Source organism: Prionailurus viverrinus, chromosome C2 (assembly GCF_022837055.1).
Source record: "Prionailurus viverrinus isolate Anna chromosome C2, UM_Priviv_1.0, whole genome shotgun sequence".
In the NCBI taxonomy this organism is placed as follows: Eukaryota; Metazoa; Chordata; class Mammalia; order Carnivora; family Felidae; genus Prionailurus; species Prionailurus viverrinus.
The window spans coordinates 101859288-101875818 of record NC_062569.1 but is presented as its reverse complement, the minus strand read 5'-3'; the positions used below and the strand labels follow the sequence as shown (position 1 = coordinate 101875818).

General features: G+C 32.5%; 1 protein-coding gene across 2 annotated transcripts in view; it reads left to right on the top strand.

Annotated features, from left to right (window-relative positions):
- Nucleotides 1-16531, top strand: part of NECTIN3 (nectin cell adhesion molecule 3) — a 129248-nt gene that overhangs the window by 49638 nt on the left and 63079 nt on the right. Inside the window, exons 4-6 of one of the 2 annotated variants that reach the window (XM_047876144.1) lie at nucleotides 584-701; nucleotides 4386-4537; nucleotides 12324-15417. In XM_047876144.1, the coding sequence (XP_047732100.1) occupies nucleotides 584-701; nucleotides 4386-4537; nucleotides 12324-12904 (851 nt within the window). In that variant the 3' untranslated portion in view covers nucleotides 12905-15417. Of the gene's footprint in view, nucleotides 1-583; nucleotides 702-4385; nucleotides 4538-12323; nucleotides 15418-16531 lie in introns of those variants that run through there. The other variant, XM_047876145.1, reaches the window with a different exon arrangement.

Here is a 16531-nt window from a genome sequence, read left to right as displayed (position 1 = left end):
ATTATGTTGCACATATACCAAAGGATGTTTGGGTGCAATGGATAAAATTTCATGTTTTAGAACAGTTGAGGCCATAGATAACTTACTTTAGTTTTAATTTTAGCCTTAGAAAGTTTATGTCACATTCCATCTCTACTTACCCGTAGAATATTAATTATAATACAGAGAGTCTAATCTCTGTAATTGATTTTGTATCTCTTAGGGGATATTTTCTTTCAGATTAAACATTTTTTAAGACAGTTTTATATGGCGACTTGGTATTTAAATGCCACGTCTCATCCAAGTAAGCGGTGTAATGTATTTCCTTTGTTTATATATCTGTGTTTCTCATAATAGAACTCTTATATTTTGTTCTTGGTGATTATAGGTTTGTGAATATTGTTACATTCAGTGCCCATAATAACTAGAACTGTACATGCTTACAGCTGCCTAGGGTTTGGGTACTCATTGTACATTCGTGCAGTTTCAGTCAACTAATATATTAACTACTGTTTTCCAGTCTATTATCTTAATGCTTTGTCATTATATATTGCATTTATCCCTAACAAAAGATAATTTGTCCTGTTATGCATTTATTTTATAGATGCTCCTGAGGTTTCAGTAACAGGCTATGATGGGAATTGGTTTGTAGGAAGAAAAGGTGTTAATCTCAAGTGTAATGCTGATGCAAATCCACCACCCTTCAAATCTGTGTGGAGCAGGTAATAATGTCAGATACTTCTAAAGAGAAATTATATAAAGTGAAAAGTATTCTTAAATGCATAATTAATTTTTTTTTAATCTGATACATGATCATCGTAACAGTTGAAAATTAAATTAAGCATTTCTGAGTGTTCTCCTGTCCCACCTCTCCCCTACCTTTCTATCCCTGCAGTTCTATTTCTCAGAGGCTCCTTTTTAGCAGTTTCTTTTGGTAGTTACCATCATAGGTCTTAAATTGCTACTTCTTAATACTATTTATTGACTATTGTGGCAGATGAAAATTTAATTTTATATCTACCCCTTCACACACAAACATACCCATACACATATTCCTACCTTTATGAGTCCCAGTGAAATTCAGCTACTTTTAGTGAAACTCTGTAGTCATTGTTTGCCTCCCTATGACAAATAAATACTATTTACTGAGAACTAAGTAGTATACTGGAATTCTGTTTTCTTTTGTCTAAGATCTTTGTTTTCCCTGAGGCTAAGAATTCTTAGCCTCAAAGAATATCCTTAATTCTCTTTATCTGTGAAATTTCAAACTGTTATACTAAGATTTTAACTCATTTTTCTCAGTATTTAGGGCCCCCCTTTAGTCTTGAGACTTGTATCTGTCAACTGTGTATAATTTTCTCATCTTTTTGGTCATTTCCCTCCTTTTTTTTTTTTTTTTTTGGTTTACCAGACCTATTTTTTTGTATACTGAATATCCTTTCTTATTTTTCAAACAATTTTTTGTTTCTCCTAGATTTCCTTGATTTTTTTTTCCCTAATTGACTTATTGATTTAAAACATTTTGGGGGTGTATTTAATTTCTAAGAGCACTTTCTTATTTCTCTGTTCTTTTCATAGCATTTTTTTCTAATTTTATGGATATAATGTCTTTTTGTTTTTTCCCAAGAATACAGTACTAACGTTATTTCCTCAGAGAGTTTTTTTCTGCTTCAAGTACTTTTGTTTTTTGTTTGGTCTTTCATTTTGTAGATATTCCTTAATTTTCTCAGTTGTCCAGTCGTTTCACAGTGATGTATTAAAATAAAATGCTGAGTGGAAACTCTGTCTTTAGAGTGGGAATTACTCATTAGTAGATTCCATTTAGAGTGATCAGGTAGAGAGGATTCTTTGCCTGGAGAAGCTTCAGATGTCACTTAGGAAGAGTGAAAGTCTTTTTTTTTCATGGCCAGTTTTTTTTTTTTATTGAGTATATTAATTCATTCTTCTTTTTTTTTTTTAATTCATTCTTATTTCTAAATCAAAAGCGTCAAGTATCTGTACAGAGTTGAGAGGAGTCCATTATTTTTTTTCAACTTTCAACTAATCTCATTAATTCTTAGCCCTCTGCTTCACTCTGGCTTTCTGTAGTACAGTGAGTCAAACTCCAAATCTTGGGTTCTTTGGAGCACATTGGCTGCCTTTCCATTCATATGCCTTCTGGAAGCACTTCTTCAGCCCAGAGTGGAGTTTTTCAGCCTTGGCAGTATTGACATTTTGGGCTGGACAAATCTTTGTTGTGGGAAGCAGTCCTGTGAATTGCAGTATGTTTAGCAGCATCCCTGGCCTCAAACCATTCCCCCCCCACCCCCCAACCCTGTAGTCTCCAGACATGCCAGTTGTCCCCTGGAGATAAAAATCAATCTTGATTGAATGGCTTAAAGCATGTATTGTTTTTGCCATCTCTTTTCCGTCTTCTGAAAGTTTGTTGAAACATCTTGTCTGATGAATTGTGTCTCCTGTTTTGTTTTTCTTTGTGGGTTTTTTAATAGCTTTCAATTCCTTTACCCTTGTTTTAGGTGGGATTTTGTGGGAGCAAGGAAACAGTATATTTGATACATCTGTTGTCTTTAAGCAAAGATACAGTTTTTAAAGTAGAGAAGGTTTTTTTCATTTACATTTTCCTAAAAGTGAGAAACAGTCTTTGGTTAAGATGTGTGATAGGTTATTTTTAAAAGTTATACAATTCTGAGTTCCATTCCTAGATGTCTTTTTGAGTATGATGCCTAATCTAATTTTGTTTCCTCACTGATAAAAGTATGTCATAGAGTTGTGAGAGTAGAGACAATGAATATAAACGAAGTAGCATAAGTGAAATAGCATAGAAAGTGCTTAGCATGTCATTTGCTGTGAGTTTAATGTGATATTTAGATTTTTATGACTATGGCTTATTTGAATAAGCAACTTTAAAGGATTATAAGCCATTTTTCTATTTCTCAGAATTAAAGGGATTAGAATTTGGGCCTCAAAGTGCAGAGACATAATTGATAAGATTTATACACTCCATATTCATTCTCACCCTCCTAGAAAATATTCACCTTTTGAAAGCGTGTGCTTCTACTAGTGTTCTTTTCAAAGTCTTCTTAGAAGAAGGCTGGGTGTTTCTGTTTTTTAAGCCATGTGAGAATATTATCTTTTTTCTTCAGTGCTAAATTGAAGTTCCAGCACTGTAAAAGATTTTGATTGTTCTTTTATCTACTACCCTGGGATTTGAAGAACAAAATCATTCCTCTTATGGTCCAGTGTTGGTTTTGTTTCTTTCTACCTTTTTATTGTTTTTTTTTTTTTATTCTTATTCCCTTTGTAATTAGTTGTTGGTCTTCTACTATATACTTAGATCATTGAAAGCAAGAACCTGATCTTATTTACTTGTGAATCTCAGCAGCACTAACAGAGTAGAGTATGATTAGTAGTAAGCTACTGGTAACTAAGTAGTGGATAGCCAAGTGAATGAATGAATGGACTTTTTGAAAATCTTAGTTCAAACCATAATATTTGAGTGCCTGGGTTTACTTGACTTTTTGTCCTCTTAAAAAAATTACTCATGGACTTTAGAAATAATTTCAAAATAAATTGGTGTATTTTTTGGTACCCTAAATTTGGCGATATGATGTATAACAGTATACTTAGTTCCACTGCAGTGAATGGCTTTAGAGTTGCAGTGGGATTTTATTCTTATTGTGGTTTATGCTAATGTATAACAGGACGTCTTAGAGCCAAATTAGTATAGACATCTATTTTTAAAAAGTTTTTATTGATGCCAAAATGGTGTCTTGGTTTTTACTGTCCCAGATGCCCACCTTAAAATTGAGATTATTTTATAAGAAGACCCTTTTTGATGCTTTAGAAACTAATCCTCTTTGGATGGGGCATAGTATAAATTTGCTCAGTATGAAATAATGCTGTTTAAATATGTTACAGAAGGTGCTAAAACATTACTATGTACTTAAATGAGTTGGCTTTCCATTAAGGAATTTATAGATATATCATGAATTGATGTATTCACTGAGAATTATTTGTAATTCCTTTGATACTGTATGTCTTCAAATAATACATTTTTCTAATTTTCCAATTTTCTGAATTTGAGTCTTAAAATCACATAATTTTTTCTCTCCTTCTTTCCCATTCTAATATGTTGGCCTACTTCCACTTCTGTCATTTAGTATTTTGAAAGAATGGTTATTTATTTACTTTTTTTTTCCTGAAAGAGTGGGTATTCTTCATGGATTTTTGTCTGTTCATTTTTATTGACAATTCACATCTTATATACTTTCATTTCATGGTGAATTTTACCTAAAGAATGCCAGTTCTTTTACTAATATCTCAAAAGTGTGGAATCTTATTTAAATAGCTGTCTGTGAATAAAGTCTGACGATACATAAAATAATTTCATGCTTTTTAAAATCTAGGTTAGATGGACAGTGGCCTGATGGGTTATTGGCTTCAGACAATACTCTTCATTTTGTCCATCCATTGACTTTCAATTATTCTGGTGTTTATGTCTGTAAAGTGACCAATTCCCTTGGTCAAAGGAGTGATCAAAAGGTCATCTACATTTCAGGTAAGTTACTATCTACTGGTGAAATGAGTTAATGAAATTATTCCTGTAACAGCAGTAATAATAACACTATGTTCTCATTGGCAATTTATATTTGCTAAGGTACAGATTCCTCAGTGTGAGGTTTTCCAAATAATCTAAAAGAGATATAATAAAGTAGCCCTGCCTGAAACACATATGTAAAGTGCCATTACTTAAAGAAATGTCAAAGTGTCTATGCAATAAGCTTATATACATTTTAAGACCTTTGCATATAGTTAATTTTTCAGTTACATAGTATTAAGTATTCCTCTTATAGATAGTGTGTACCTTTCTAGGTTCTCTCATCTTTACACCGAGAGCATCTTTACACTGGGTGTGTTTGTTTATTTGTTTTTGGTTGTCACTCTCAACACAAGTGTCTCAAATAAAATGGGATATTGACTTTGATGACCTGGCTTATTAAAGAACATATTTTGTCACTCAATATGGAACTCTATCATATTGGAATACTGAGAGGTTAAGTAGGAATGCTATTGAAAATGTGCTAATAAAATAAAATTTAAGATGTTTCTTATTACCAGGCCTTAAGCAACTAAGAACTTAGATTTTTCACATCCCATTTATTTTACAAGGAACATTTCTGTTCATTTGACTGAATATATAAATTTGGATACTCACAAAATACTGTTAGAGCTAAAAATACATTTATTCATGGGTGTGGCTATAACAAATTATTAATGGAATGCTCAGTTGTAAAAATTATATAAAATATTTCGAGCATCTCCTTATTGGCTATAAGAATATAGCAATCTTCATGTCTAAAAAATGGAAAATTAAAGGAAAAAGGAAGAGAACCCTGAGAAAAGCAGGTTTGTATGATAATTATGTAGTGGATATAGCTAAGGTTTTTATCTCTGTTCTGATCTAAAACTAAGTAAGTTAGATTTTTAGAGAAATTTTAAACTTACTTCAATGTTATATTCTCCATCTTTGATACCTCAATCTAGGAACAATCCCTCATATTATTTTCTGTTAGCATTTCCCACAATTTTTAGTTTTATGCTTAACTTGTGTACTTATTATTCATCCTCACATTTAAGCATTTTGCATTTACTTCATTTACCATTGAATACTCAGCACTTAGCGCCTGGCACATGATAGGCATGATGCAAATATATTTTTGCATGAATCTCACAGGAAGCTTAGAGCTGTGTACATCCCTTGCTAGCCCTTTCTGCCAGCAGCAGTGCTTTGGTGGAAATCAGATTGAGATTAAATATTAGTTTATTAGTCTCCCTTTCTTTCCTTAAAGGTTTTTGTTTTGGTTTTTTTTAAAGGATCTTAATGCCACAGGGAATGTATATTTAAAACGTAGTTACCTGAGGAAGGCTTACTTTTTGTTTGTGTTTCTGTTGTATAGTTTGGTATGGGGTATTATTTGTAAATCTCAGGCTCAGTGTATTATTATGTAATCATTTAAATATTGAGGCACAATTTGGGCATTCTCATATATACTGATTCTGTTGATGATATCCTAAATTTATACCTTTTGGCATTGTGGGTCCATTTCCTAGTACTTTTGACTTACGTGTCCAACTGCGTATTACAGATCACTAACTCTTTGTAGAAATATAATAGGCATTTATGGCTTAACATTCAAAACTGAGGTCCTGATCTTCTGCCCCTTGCCCTCTTCCTCTAACAGTCTCCCTCCTTTCTTCTGTCATTGGTAACTCCATCCTTACATTTACTCAGGGTTTAATCCTTGATGCTTATTCTTTTTTTTTTTTTATGACTATAATTTGTTGTCAAATTAGCTTACATACAACAGCCAGTGCTCATCCCAACAAGTGCCATCCTCAGTGCCCATCACCCACTTTCCCCTCTCCCCCAGCCCCACATCCACCCTTACTTTGTTCTCTGTATTTAAGAGTCTCTTGTGGTTTGCCTCCCTCCCTCTCTGTTTGTAACTGTTTTTTCCCCCTTCCCTTTCCCCATGGTCTTCTGTTCAGTTTCTCAAGATCCACATATGAGTAAAAACATATAATATCTGTCCTTCTCTGACTGACTTATTTTACTCAGCATAATACCTTCCAGTTCCATGTGCGTTGCCACAAATGGCATGATTTCATTCTTTTTCATTGCGAAGTAGTATTCCATTGAATCTATAAACCACATCTTCTTTATGCATTCATCAGTTGATGGACATTTAGGCTCTTTCCATAATTTGACTATTGTTGATAATGCTGCTATAAACATTGGGGAGCATGTGCCCCTATGCATCAGCATACGGTAAATTCCTTGGGTAAATTCCTAGTAGTGCTGTTGCTGGGCCATAGAGTAGCTCTTATTTTTAATATTTTGAGGAACCTCCACACTGTTTTCCAGAGCAGCTGTACCAGTTTGCAGTCCCAATAGTGCAAGAGGATTCCTGTTTCTCCACATCCTCACCAGCACCTTGATGCTTATTCTTGATTTCAGTTGTTCTCTCATATCTCACCCAGTCCATCAACAGATCTTCCATTATGTCATATGCAGAACCTTACTATGTCTCCACTTTTGTTGTGAGTATTCTGACCCAAGCCATCAGCAACCCTTACTTCACTATTTTTGTTTGTTTGTTTATTATTTTGAGAGAGACAGAGAGAGAAAGAATGTGTGTGTGTGGAGCAGGGGAGGAAGAGAGAGGGAGAGAGAATTCCAAGCAGGCTTTGTGCAGTCAGTATAGAGCCCAATGAAGGGCTTGCTCCCATGAACCCTGAGATCATGACCTGACCTGAAATCAAGAGTCAGATACTTAACCGACTGAGCCACCCAGGTGCCCCAACCCTTACTTCACAATTAAAACAGCCATTTATTCTTTCTACTTTTAATTTATCCTCAGAAGAGCAGCCAGAATGATCCTTATAAAGCGCATGTCAGATCATGTCATTTCTCTCCTGCAAACCTTTCATGGACTTCTCATTTTACCCTCAACTAAACCAAATCTTTCAATGACTATATTACAAGGGTCTGTACATGCTCTGGTCCTAGATTATCTCTCTGACTTCATATTTTATTATATCTCTTGCTCCCTTGGCCTTGTTGCTAGCCTTCCTTGCTATTCTCTGACCATAACAGGCACATTGCTACCTCAAGAGTCTTTGACATGCTGTTGCTCTTGCTGGAAAGCTTTTTAGATATCCTTACACCTCTTTCCCTCACTTCCGTTAGGTCTTTGCTCAAGTATCACCTTCATAACTATATTTAAAACTGAAAATTGAAACTTTTTTCTCACCCCTTTACTACTTTCTGTCTCTTTCTCTGCCTTATTTTTCTCTACAGTATTTATTGCCACATAAATGTTCATATTTTATTTATATGCTGTTTTTACTTCTATTAGAACATAAGTCCTTTCATCTGTTTTAATCACTACTATATCCCCACCATCTGCAATAATTTTTGGTATGTGATAGGTGTTTAGTCAACTTTTCTTGCATGAATGAAAATATTTGTTTGAGAAGAAAACCATCAGGAAAAAATTAAAACTCCAGAATGTGCTTTTTATGTATCTTTATTTTCTTTGACAAGGTAAAGAACATAACACTGGTGATAAACGGTGCACATTTTTTGATCATCCTCTTCTAAGTCTCATAAGAGGGGGAATAGAATATTGGGTAAATATGAAAAATCAGTTAATTATTGCTAAGTACTTCAGAAAGATAGCATTATAAGATGCTTTTCTTTAAGCCATCATCAAGAATTAGACTTTGCCTTTCTATCCAGAGTCTTTAATATTTAATACAGTATACTATGTTGAGTTTAGTTAATTTTGCTGAGAACTTCTTGGAGGATATTAAGTATCCTACATATACTACTGCCTTTCCAAAATGACTAATAAAGCCTAGTAGGCTTTTATCAGAATAAAAAGCCATAATTCACTAAGAGCAAACAATCAAGTTGTTGATCTTTTTTATTGTAAGTTACATAAATAAATCCTTTTCCCTCTAGGGAAAACAAAATATTTACCTCAGTATTAAAATTGGTATTTTACAATTTCAGAAATGATTTTTTAAAATATTTATAAAAGGAACATATCTTATGACTGGAGACTGAAAGATCTAGTCAGACCAGAGTAGAGTTAGCAACTCTGTTTGAGGGAAGTTGTAATTTTCTAATACAGTTCATCCACATTGCTAAGTGTAAGATTTTGGAAGATGTGATTGATCCAAGATTGCAATATTCAACTTCAGTTATTCCTCATGGAGGTACAGTGAATCTTTATACAGTACTAAATGACTGCTGGAAATTGTGTTTTTCTAGTTGTTTTTGGTGTGTGTTTTTCCCTGATACTTCTTACTTCTCTTTGAGACTAGAGGAGCAATTTTTTTTTTAACATACTTTATTGTCAGATTGGTTTCCATACAACACCCAGTGTTCATCCCAACAAGTGCCCTCCTCAGTGCCCATCACCCACTTTCCCCTCTCACCTGCCCCCCATCAAACCTTAGTTTGTTCTCTGTATTTTAGAGTCTCTTAATGGTTTGCCTCCCTCTCTGTTTGTAACTTTTTTTTCTCTTTCCTCTCCCCCATGGCCTTCTGTTAAGTTTCTCAAGGTCCACATACGAGTGAAAACGTATGGTATCTGTCTTTCTCTGAGTGACTTATTTCACTTAGCATAATACCGTCCAGTTCCATCCACGTTGTTGCGAATGGCCAGATTTCATTATTTCTCATTGCCAAGTAGTATTCCATTGCATATATAAACCATATCTTCTTTATCCATTTGTCAGTTGATAGACATTTAGGCTCTTTCCATAATTTGGCTATTCTTGAAAGTGCTGCTATAAACATTGGGGTACATGTGCACCCGTGCACCAGCACTCCTGTATCCCTTGGATAAATTGCTAGTAGTACTATTGCTGGGTCATAGGGTAGTTCTATTTTTAATTTTTTGAGGAACCTCCATACTGTTTTCCAGAGCAGCTGCACCAGTTTGCATTCCCACCAACAGTGCAAGAGGGTTCCCGTTTCCCCACATCCTCGCCAGCGTCTATAGTTAGAGAAGCAAATTTTTATGTATCACATACATTCCCCCATGCCATAAACTCAAAGTATATTGGTATACAAATCTTGACTTTTGAATCCTGTTGATTTTAGGACCTAGGCATAATATCTGGCATAAGAATCCACACCTAACTAGCAATCTTTAAACTTTAAAATTCCTAGATTTTGTTTAAACAATTCATATAAGTGTAAAAGAAATAAGAAATCAACTAATTATTTTAGCACAGTAATTATTAGGCTAAAATATGCTTTGTAGCTACAGAGGCCTCACTGCACTATTTGTTTTCCTATTTGGCAGAACTCATTAATTTGAAAAACGAATTTCTTCATGTGACTGTAGAGAACTGAGTCTCTACTAGTTGATTACTTTTGTTATATGCTCATTTATCACACATTCTACAAATAATATCAAAAAACAATGTTTGAAAAAATAAGGAATGCTGTTGGAAGGGATTTTAAATTACGATAAATAAGTAGCTGTTAATGATTACACAGTAGTCCTTTTGTTTCTTTACGTAAATTCTAACTCTCATTGTAATTATCTTGGAGCAGGGCAAGAATTAGAAAGCATGAATAAATGTTTTGGGTACATTGTCATATGTCCATTGCTTAAAATACAAAATAAGTATTAGCAACAGTCCCTCTTTCATGGAATCATAATAGTGAGGCATGCTATTTTTAGCAGTGTTTGAGGAGGGGATGGCAGGTTAAAAAATTTTTAGAACCACTGACAAAATTAAATAAAATTTTTAAATAGGTTGCTGTTGTTGTTACTTTTTTTTTTTTTTGGTAGTTAGATTTTCTGAAAGCTGTATTTTGTTAAATCTGAGTTAAGTAGTAGTCATCCATCTGTGTTTACACAAAGAATGTTGCAAGTAGAAATAAATGTCAGTGATTTTTTTTTTTAAGGATACTTAGGAAAAATAATGAGTTATATATATTTGTGCTTGGTGAGAGCTCAGGTATATGCACTGTTCTGAGAAAAGTGGCATTTCATTAAGACCTATCAAAAACTTAAACTCTGTGTGCACAAAAATGTGTGAATTACAAATAATTATTTTAGTGATTTGTACTTCTGTTTAAACCTGGTGATGCCAGTTTATTGTACTTTTTTCTTTTTCTCATGAGTTGCCTTACAAATGATTAATTTTTAATTAATTTAATTTTTTAATATCCTGGTTCTGTGAGGTTGCGTTATATGATAGGAAGCTTTACTTTTTACTACTTTTATACTACAAATGATTCTACAATTCCACAATTTTTTTTAGGATTGAGTTTGTTCAGCTAGTGAATAATATGTTCTTACAAATTAAAACTCCTCTTGATTCACTTACATATAATATGATGACTAATACTCACTTCAAAGTACTTGACAGGATTGCCTGTTATATTGGTTTAAATTCATAGGAAATTAGTTATATTGTACTTGTTAAATTTTATATTATACTTGCTAAATTTTTACCACATTCTATACATATGGCATTCCGTGATGAAACCTGTTTCAGTAAGTATTTTTCTTTAGCTTGTAATTTTAGAATAACTTACCCCATGTAGATTTAGTATTTTTCTAACAATCATTTTTTTTAAAAGCTCTATCAGTACCACTCATTTAAAAATTAATTGTAGGAGATTACCATTCGGGTCATTTGTTTTTTATCAAAGAAGAAATTCAAGATTTTTTAACTCATCCTTTCTTCAAACTCTAGAGTTTATATAACATGACCTACAAATACCACTTAATTGAGAATTAACCAATCTTTAATTTTTACTATTTGTGTTTAGTTGCTTTTTAATATTAATGGCTATTTACTCTATAATCTAATGGCAATACACAGGATCATTTGCATCTAATATTTAAGTATTATTAGCATGTTCTCTCTAAAATATTAGCTGCTCTTTGATACTTCATACTAAAGTGATGTGACAATAAATTTTACAGATACGGTTGAAATTCTTCAGTTTCCTAAATGTTCAGATATCTTACCCATGGGATATAGACATGGCGATGACATTTTTATAACATTTTATAACATGTTTTTACTTTGTTTTTGTTAGTTTCATTTGATGATATAGCCCATTTGGCTAACACAGTTTAAATGTATGCTTTTTATTTTCAAATTACTAAAGAATGATATGTACTACATATGTCCTTCCTAAAAATTAAAAGTTCTCTTTACTTAAGGAAAATATTTTTGAGAGAATTACTAAGCCAACAGCTTATACTACGGCCACTTAACAAGAATCTATAGTTTTTCATTCTTTTAAAGATAAGTTCAGATCTTACAAAAATAAAATTAGGTAAATATGGATATTAAGAAACATACTTTAATTTTTTTATTCTTTCATTTTATTTCTTTGTTCTTCTGGCTAAGAAAATGTACATTTGGATTACTTAATTTTTTGGTATCATAATTCTTAAGCCAGCTGTATATAGGACATTTAAGTAATATTCTTTATTTTTAAAAAAAAAGTATTCCTTGGAGTACAAGATCATGCTAAAGCTTGGAATAGAATAATTCAGGATTTACATCATAGACCATTTTATATTCCTTTTACCTCCTTGGTAACTGACTAAATGCCAGTTTCCTTATTTTTTAAAAATATGTAAGTACCACCACATTCTGATCTTAAGAATGAAAAACTATTATTACTATGAATATATATTCATTAACTGTGCTGTCTTTTCAACTTGCTGCCAAATCAGCCTGCATTGACATTCTTTGCCTTTCTGTGTCTTGTCTATCTTTACTGTTTCCATTAGATCCTCCTACCACTACCACCCTTCAGCCTACAATTCAGTGGCATCCCTCAACTGCTGACATCGAGGATCTAGCAACAGAACCAAAAAAATTGCCCTTCCCATTGTCAACTTTGGCAACAATTAAGGATGACACAATTGGCACAATCATTGCTAGTGTAGTGGGTGGGGCTCTCTTCATAGTACTTGTGAGTGTTTTGGCTGGAATATTCTGCTATAGGAGAAGACGGACGTTTCGTGGAGACTACTTTGCCAAGAACTACATTCCACCATCAGATATGCAAAAAGAATCACAAATAGATGTTCTTCAACAAGATGAGCTTGATTCTTACCCAGACAGTGTGAAAAAAGAAAACAAAAATCCAGTGAACAATCTAATACGGAAAGACTATTTAGAAGAGCCTGAAAAAACGCAGTGGAACAATGTAGAAAATCTCAGTAGGTTTGAAAGACCAATGGATTATTATGAAGATCTAAAAATGGGAATGAAGTTCGTCAGCGATGAACATTATGACGATAATGAAGATGACTTAGTTTCACATGTAGATGGTTCCGTAATTTCCAGGAGGGAGTGGTATGTTTAGCAACCACTAAACGTGACTTACCTATGTACAATGTTTCATTCATACTAGTTGATCATTTTCAGATTGTTCATACTTTTTCTTGAGGAAGAATAAGCTTTTTCAACTTGATTTTCAAGCTTACTTTTTATATTCTAATTTGACAAATGAAAATGTAAAATCTGGGTTCAATGTATCTGAGCTGCTTTACAATTTTTTTTCAATGCTGTACTACTGTCTCAAGATTTAAATTTTAATGCAGAGTACTTTATTGGTCTGAGGCACACAGGTAAGAAGAAATGTCAACATTAAATGTATGACTTTTTTGGTACAAAAATTAAAAAGGAAAAAAAAAAAAAAGGAAACTACCTTGGCATTGTGTATTAAATGTTTACCTAAGACTATAATCTCAAGTATAATGTTTGTTAAACATATACCTCTCAAAATTTATCACCACTAAATGATACTACATGAAAATTGACTATAAAACTAATTCAAGAAATGTTTATATATATTTTTAGTATACAAAACAAAATATTCAGCCTGATAAAACATCTTTCCTTTTCAAACATTGTTTTCTAAGTTTCTATATAAATGGAATCTTTACCTCTGCATTTTAATGAGCCTTGCCATAATTACTGTAGAGTGGCTTTTCAAAGATATTTTGTTGCACTAAAACTGTGGTAGTAAACTCAGTGAACATGCTGTGTGGAAGAGCCTAATTAGCTGGTCAGTATTTTTGTCCAAAATACATACAAGAGTTATAATAAAAACATGCCTTTTAAACATAATTATTACATTTTTTTTCATCTCTGGAGGACAGTTCTTATAATGTCATATGAACATGGATTTGGGTACATTAAGTGGCATACGTAGTTCTGTTTGAATGCTTTATGTCCTAAATATAAGAATAATAATGAAAAGATGGTACGCAGTTAAATATAGTTCAGAAAGGGCATTTCAGTATATGGAAAAATGTGGGCAAATTAGTATTGGAGTACAGTTTTTAGAAATGAGATATGTCAGCCAAAAATCCATACAGAGAATTTTCTAGCCCGTCTTGTTTTAGTTATCTAATAGTGAATGTTGTTCAAACGGGTAAATATACAGAAAAATTAGAATAAACTTGTAAATTTGAGGTTTAATGAGAAAAATATGAATTATAGAACCAGTCACTAGCACTTGCTGATGTATATTGGCAAATCATCCCCCTCTTCCTCCTAAATGTATGTATTTGTTTCAAGATTTTTGTTTTTCCAATTAAAACTGGAAACATCATAAGGTTTTTTGTTTTGTTTTTGTTTTTTGCATAATTCATTAAGTCTATTCTTTCCAAAAATCATGTATCTTTTGAAAACGAAATGTTACCTAAATCTTCAAATGTGGATCTTCTTTGTGAGGTAATTAAATTGCTTCTACAGTGGAGTCCTATAAAATTGTAATGATGACAACTATTTTGAAGCCCAAAGAAGATGTTGTTTTCTGTTGATGATTCATTTGAAAAAAAGGACTGTGTAGAATTGCCTTAGGTATTTTGCCAGGAATCGAAGTGGTTAGTAGGAGAATCATAAATAAATTATTTTGTTAATAAAAAGGCAAAGTAGGTACTTTTTTTTTTTAATCCCCCAACCACTCCACTCCTGATGATCCTCGTCGAATCTAAAGGAATGTTTTATAAGACAAAATTCTAACATGTTCATAGAATTTTGCGAGTAGTCAAGGCCTTATTCTAAACAATTGTAACATAATTTCCTCTCTTTTGACTATCAGTATTTTGTGGAAATTAGAAACCTCTTTTATTTCTCTTCCCACTTACACACGTAGTATAAGACTGTAATATCAGCAAAGGACACAGGTAAGCTCACTGGTATCTTGTTAAAAAATATGTGGTTTTAATATAATTAACCACTGATATACAAATATTAAGACTCTTTGGTCCAAGTCATTGGAAGCAAAATTTTATTGATAATACCCTGTGATTAAAGTGGACTTTATTTTTTAATTTAAATACCAGCACTCATATGGCCACAAGAAAGATGGATCTAAAATTTCTTGCCATAGAAGATAGGAATTTGTGGCTTTTTGTTCACAATTTCATTTTTAGAACAATGGTTTGAAATGCTATATGAAACTGAGCAGAATAATCACTGTATAAATCTCAGTGGTTCTTGAGTATAATCTGAAGGAAATATTATATTTTAAGAACTGTATTACAAAAATATAAATATCCGCTTAGTGATTATGACCTTCCTTTTATATTGTGGCCATTGTGTGTTTAGGGTTGTTATTTTTTTCTGTTTTGTTTTATGATGGGAGAGGATGACATGGAAAACGGCAAGTGAATGTTTGATACCTTCTGTATCCTTAATATAAATCATTTGACAAACTAAGATTTCAAAATTTTAAGAAGCTGGTACTAGTTAAGACTTTCTGAAGCATTGCACTGCTGTTTATTAGAACTTTATGTTTATTTACTGTACATAGAGACTTATTTGTGAACATGAATAGTCATATCAAATAAACTTTTGTTAAATTAATTTTTGGATATCAGTGACGTACACAGCTAATTGATAGGTACATAGGAAAATCCTTTTATTTTTTTTGGAAAAGATAGAATGTTTTACTTCATTTTGACGATGTTTATGTTTCTTTTTTTTATTCTTTGAACTGGCTTTTCATTTTTGTATTCACTTTAGGGTTTTCCTTCACACTGGTTAAAATATTTCAGTAATGCAGGGATGATGAATGCAACTTTTATTTTGTCCTGCCATTTTTATTAAAATATATTAAAACTTTAATAGGCTAGGGGTTGACTTTAAAAGTTACATTTGAGAAGTACATTATAGTTGAAATATTTAGTATTTTACCATGTGCCTAAAAGGTTTCTATTTGATAAGTCTGACATTAAAGAAACCATTAAGGTTTTTCAGTAGTAGGTATTACTTCTGATAGCCATATATAGGAACGTTTTCTAGAGATAACCCTAGCTAAATGTTTAGCAGAAGGGCTTGTAGGAAGTACCATGTATGAGTGCAAAAATTGAGATAAATGTAACACTTTCATATGTGAAAACATCTGATTTGAGTTTGATAATTGCTTTTGGTAAATACTAAAGGTATATGAATAAGAAGTTGTGAATGTGTGGGAGTATTATGTAAAATATAAGAAAGGAAGAAATGGTACGCATATTGAATTTTTAATTCAAATAGAGGAATGATTTACAGATTTAATTGTTCTTTTCTGTTTGCTTGTTAATTGGAAATGTATCATCCATAAGAATATGCTCCTTTCTCAAATTTTTGGTATATGGAGTTTGGATTTAATTTTAATTTGATTTGTATCAGTGGTTTTTTTTTTGTTTTTGTTTTTGTTTTTTTACCAAGTTATTTATCAGGTGGTAGCCCCTAATAGCCATGCAACAAATCTTTAAATAAAAGTTTTTAAAAAATTCTTTATAGAGGCATATTTCTATAACAAGCCTATATTTCTGTATTACCTTTCTCCTTGTTATATTATCTGCTGAAGAGTGTGTGTGCGTGTGTGTGTGTGTGTGTGTGTGTGTGTGTGTGTGTGTTGTGTATAACTCAGTTTCTTATATTTAATGAAGTTTTTGTGGGAATTCAAAACCTATTTTTATTCCTCTTCCCAAAC